The sequence below is a fragment of the Hevea brasiliensis genome, chromosome 16 (assembly GCF_030052815.1).
Source record: "Hevea brasiliensis isolate MT/VB/25A 57/8 chromosome 16, ASM3005281v1, whole genome shotgun sequence".
Lineage (NCBI taxonomy): Eukaryota > Viridiplantae > Streptophyta > Magnoliopsida > Malpighiales > Euphorbiaceae > Hevea > Hevea brasiliensis.
In genome coordinates, this window is record NC_079508.1 from 53,290,207 (window position 1) to 53,295,762 (window position 5,556).

At 37.1% G+C, this 5,556-nt stretch overlaps 1 protein-coding gene across 1 annotated transcript; it reads left to right on the forward strand.

Annotated features, from left to right (window-relative positions):
• Positions 1-1,419: 1,419 nt before the first annotated feature.
• LOC110662847 (phospho-2-dehydro-3-deoxyheptonate aldolase 1, chloroplastic-like) lies at positions 1,420-5,556 on the forward strand. The gene is made up of 5 exons (XM_021821975.2): positions 1,420-2,114; positions 2,329-2,606; positions 3,221-3,497; positions 3,953-4,198; positions 5,091-5,556. The coding sequence occupies exons 1-5, from the start codon at positions 1,569-1,571 to the stop codon at positions 5,403-5,405; spliced, it is 1,662 nt and encodes a 553-aa protein (XP_021677667.2). The 5' UTR covers positions 1,420-1,568; the 3' UTR covers positions 5,406-5,556.

Consider the following 5,556-nt stretch of genomic DNA (forward strand, 5'->3'; position numbering starts at 1 on the left):
TGCTTGGGAGCATGTGCCAATCGAATTATTAGCCCTCATCCACTTTTTAAATCAACGAAAATATATATATATATATATATATATATATATAAAGAATGTATTGTGTTAGGTGCACTTATAAATGAAAAAAAATGACATTTGACATAAGAAGGGCTTAAAGCCTGAATCAGATTGGGATGCATACTTCTATGCCAGTCGGGCTATTTACCCTCATTTAACATTTTATTGCATGAAATATATATATTATACAAGCTCTAATGTGTATATATATTATTTTTTTCAAAATATAAATTTTATTTGTTAAAATTGTATATCATGTCCAGTAATATTTATTTTTACATTTATATCTAATTCTTCTCTGCAATCTAATTCATTATGCTAGCTCATCACTGCTATATGTAGTGGCTCATATGTTCATGCATTAATGCAATAAACATACTTCTCGAATCATCAGTTCTTGAATGTTCTGCATGGTTACAAGCAATAATAGCTTGTTGCATGCATGCTTTCTTTTGCATGAGCCATTAAATGAGCTACCTCACCAACTCCAAGTTTTGAAATCATTTTTAAGTTATTTTCTCTCTTTCTTTTAAGGATATAATAGTAAAATTATATATATTAATACTATTTGAGCTAACTCTTTATCGATTTGCATTTTTTAAATTCTCCTCCGTAGAGACATTCCCTTTTAATGAATATAATTATTAGAGAGTTACTTTGTCTGGATTAGGATCTGTTTGTCTCTCATACGTATAAAAGCTGATACCTATGCTGACTGATTTGCGAATCGAGCATGAAATTGCCCTATTTGTTTGCGTTTTATAGATTCTCCCGCCATAAAGACATTGCCCTTAGATCAGGTGCGACATTATAGAAGTTATCTATTTTTGTCAATGTCTAATGTATTTTTTTATTTTGTGTGTTCTCTTTAAAATTAAAAAAATAAAATATAGCTAAAAATTTAAATATAAAAATTATAATGTCATAATTTTAAATAATTTTGTAAACTAAATATACAATAATGATTTGCCCAATTTTATTAATAAAAATTGAAAGTAAAAAAAATGGAAAAGTCGACATAACCCGAAACAAAATCTTAGAAGGAAAGTGATTAGTAACTGTTCATTTTGACATTTGGAAACAAAACAACATTCAGCTGAGGTGGCTTGGCTATAAACCGATGAAGCTGCCGTCGGCTTTGATAAGTGGCGACTAGTAGGTGTAGGTGAAGGCGAAGCAACCGTAATTATTAAACAAATCAATCAAAATTGACTGGTCTATACGCATATACACACGTTCAAATTCCCAAAACAACCCCATTCTCATATTTTATAATTCCCAATATGCCCTTCCCTTCAACTACAACGTTACTACCACCATCACGTCACTCTACCAGACACCACCACCCCAGCCCTTTGTCTACGCCCTCCCCAAGCTCTTCTCTTTCCCTATAAAAACCCATTTCATCTCTTTCTCTGCTCCTTCAGGGATCTCTAAAATCTTGAATCCCTCGATTCTCCGTTATTGAATTGCCCAAAATTTCAGAAAAAGAAAAAAATTTGCCCAAAATGTCTCTCGCTAGCACCTCCATTATTCCCACCAAATCCCTCTTTCCCTCCAACAAACCCCACCAACCTTCTTTTTTCACCAACCCCTCCCGATCCGTCCTCCACATCTCCGCCGTCCATGCAGCCGAGCCCTCTAATAATCCCATTGTCTCCGATAAAGCTGGGAAACAACAGTTGACAAAAACATCTACATCATCACCAGCAGCTGCGGCTGCGCCTACTACCAATGAGTTTCCTGGGAAATGGAGCGTGGACAGCTGGAAATTGAAGAAGGCTTTGCAGCTTCCTGAATACCCTGATAGGGAGGAGTTCGAATCGGTGCTCATGACCCTGGATGCTTTCCCTCCTATTGTGTTCGCTGGTGAGGCTAGGAGCTTAGAGGAGAGGCTCAGTGAGGCTGCAATGGGCAATGCTTTTTTGTTGCAAGGGGGAGATTGCGCTGAGAGTTTTAAGGAGTTCAATGCCATTAACATCCGTGACACTTTCAGGATTCTCCTCCAGATGAGCGCTGTTTTGATGTTTGGTGGCCAAATGCCCGTTGTCAAGGTGCGCTTAGTTTAATATTAGCTAATAGCCCCTGCTTCCCTTCGTGTTCCAGTGCTATATGTTAAAAAATGGTGCTGAAAATAGAACATAGAACATCTCGTAGAATAGCCTCGGAAAATGACCCCCGGATAGACCAGCAATTTTTTTTAAAGTTTAAATCTTTTAATATTTCTCCCTCTTTTAATTGATGATGAATTGGTTGGTATCTTCGTAGGTGGGACGGATGGCGGGTCAATTTGCGAAGCCAAGATCGGAGCATTTTGAGGAAAGGAATGGAGTGAAGTTGCCTAGTTACAGAGGGGACAACGTGAATGGAGATGCTTTCGACGCGAATTCTAGGGTTCCTGACCCACAGAGGATGATCAGGGCTTACAGCCAATCAGCAGCAACTTTGAATCTTCTTCGGGCGTTTGCCACCGGTGGATATGCTGCCATGCAGAGGGTTACTCAGTGGAATCTGGATTTCGCACAAAATAGTGAGCAGGGAGACAGGTGTGTGATTCTAAGTAGGCAACTTGAGTATACTCTATATTGGTTTTAGAATTTCCTGCTTGGAGACAAGTGAAAGTTGTTCTGATTAAAAAAAAAAAAAAAAGACAAATGAAAGTTGCAATTGAAGGAAAATAATAATAATAATAATAATAATAATAATCTTTAGGTGTTTCTATCTGGTACTCTTTTAATGTTTGATTGTGTGATGTGGACATGGGATAGTGAAATTTACATCATCAGTATAATTGATTAATATTACTCGTAAGTGTCACGCTCGATATTATCGATACTGAAATTACATGTACGGGGCGTTCAAAATTTTGTTTTGCTTTGATTGGCCTTTCGGAGTTCTAGTAAAAAATTTTCATATATTTGTCAATTTGGTATGTTTTTAGCTATTTGGCGTTACGTGGACATGTTCTGTCCCATCAAGATCACATGTGAACTTGCTGCTCCTGAAATTATACTAGTGATGATAGGTTCTCTAAAATATGTATAAGAATCTTGCATGGAAGTGTGTAGGTTACTAGTTCTCTAATTCTAGTTAGGTTTTGACTGCTGCATTTTTTTTTTTTTTGTTAAATATGTGTTTATTTTTTTCCTTGGTGTGGTAGGTACCGGGAACTTGCACATCGTGTAGATGAGGCCCTTGGATTCATGTCTGCAGCTGGTCTCACTGTCGACCATCCTATTATGACGACAACTGAGTTCTGGACATCCCATGAGTGCTTGCTTTTGCCATATGAGCAATCACTAACCAGGCTGGATTCAACTTCTGGCCTCTACTATGACTGCTCTGCCCATTTTCTCTGGGTTGGAGAACGTACTAGACAACTAGATGGTGCTCATGTTGAGTTTTTAAGAGGAGTTGCAAATCCCCTTGGCATTAAGGTAATATACTTTTCTCTAATTATCTAATTCCTATACGTACTAACTGCTATTTTGTTGCTAAATTAGGCTGAATAAATGAATGAAACCTTATTTTCAAAATGGAGAAGCTGGCTTGGGTTGCGGATGTCTTGTTCAAACTTTTTTCTTGTCTACTTATTATACCCGAAATTGAAACTAGTAATCAACTGAAGGGTGGATTTTAGAAATTGCCAAGATCGGCTACCATAAATTTGATTGATTGCATATTTACAGTGTTGGGCTGACATTTTTTTTATGATCACATTCTTTTTTTTTAATTTTTTTTCATCTTACTTAATTCTTATGGATAACTTGGCAATCAACTAGATTTAAATGGTTTATTGCAACATTGATAACTTTCAAATTAATCTGTATATGATTGACAATTCTATTCGGTGCTTATGAAGTTCTTATGTGATTTTTCTATTTTGCTGCAGGTAAGTGACAAGATGAATCCAACTGAGCTAGTTAAGCTCATCGAGCTTCTGAATCCTCAGAACAAACCAGGGAGAATAACAATTATCACAAGAATGGGAGCTGAGAACATGAGGGTGAAACTTCCCCATCTAATTAGAGCAGTCCGCCTGGCTGGGCAAATTGTCACATGGGTCAGTGATCCTATGCATGGAAACACTATAAAGGCTCCTTGCGGTCTAAAAACTCGCCCATTTGATGCCATCAGGGTATGTACTCATATCTTTACTTATATCGAAAACACATCATTCTTCGTAATTTTATTTTATGAGAGGCAGTGAATTTTTGGTAGTTTAAAGTTTAAATTAAATGCTTAAAGGAAACTACGAAATTAAGGAAGAAAAGAGGAAAAAGGTTAAAATGGGGCTTAGAACCAGGAAGGATGAGAAAAAAAAAAAAAGTTGTACTATAGTATACAGCAACATAGCATGTATGAAACGGTGTAAATAATATAACTGTTGATGGTACAAGTACGGACAAGACTCTCTTAAGAAATTGTTAATGTGTATCCAAAATCGAAATAAATGAGAAAGTTTTACTTGATGAGCTACTTTTCATCATATTATTATTTTATACCATAAACTAGCCTTTTGTGATCAAGCTTTGGTGGTAACCCACTTGAAGAAAGAATTTTCGGCCATAATTTGAGCACTAGCAATTAATTGCATGGCCGTTTTATGATTTACCACTGTTAAACAAGTTGCCCTACCCCAAAAGTTGTTCATGGTGGGGCATGCTTTAGCTCTTAAGAGGAGACCACTTGATATCTAGAAATAGACAAATGTAAAGGCAAATAAAAGTGTGGCAGGTGTGAAAAGGACTAGTTCTAAAAGGTCTTTGAGGGGTAGAATGGCTAATTGAGTTTCCTGAAGTATGTAATCAATGATTAAGCTCGAAATTTAGTGGGTAGGTGAGTACGGGTAGGTGATTATGCGTATCTTTATCTGCAAGTTGACAAAATCCATTTTGCAACATAAGAATTTTCATATTCTTAGAATGTTGCTTTCCAGTAAGGTCCCTGCATATTTGAATACACACGTATAGTTTCAGAGCAATATAATCATCCTTCTAAAGCATCTGTTTCATCTTTTATTCGGGCAGGCGGAGGTGAGAGCATTCTTTGATGTGCATGAACAAGAAGGAAGCCACCCTGGAGGAGTTCATCTGGAGATGACTGGACAAAATGTGACAGAGTGCCTTGGGGGATCACTTGCTGTGACATTGGATGACTTGACTTCACACTACCACACCCACTGTGACCCTAGGCTCAATGCTTCGCAATCTCTAGAGCTGGCTTTTATCATTGCAGAGCGTCTTCGAAGGAGAAGGATCAAGTCACAAACCATCTATCGCCCCTATGAGCCTGTAAAATGGCAGCGAGGGCTCACCAATATGTTTGGCTTTTCACAAAGTTAATTAACTCTTATAAGCCCGTATTGATAGAACTTCTATAAGAGTTAATTTATGTCAAGTACTGTATGTGTATAACTGAAGACGGTAATGTTTGAGACTTGAAAAAACGAAAGAAATAAATGGAGAGTTGAAGGCTTCGTCCCAATATGATAAA

Excerpts from the sequence above, each read along its gene's own strand:
- LOC110662847 (XM_021821975.2), top strand. The coding sequence starts at position 1,569 with ATGTCTCTCGCTAGCACCTCCATTATTCCCACCAAATCCCTCTTTCCC. Across the intron at positions 2,607-3,220 it reads AATAGTGAGCAGGGAGACAG|GTACCGGGAACTTGCACATC; the intron begins GTGTGTGATTCT and ends TTGGTGTGGTAG. Across the intron at positions 4,199-5,090 it reads GCCCATTTGATGCCATCAGG|GCGGAGGTGAGAGCATTCTT; the intron begins GTATGTACTCAT and ends TTATTCGGGCAG.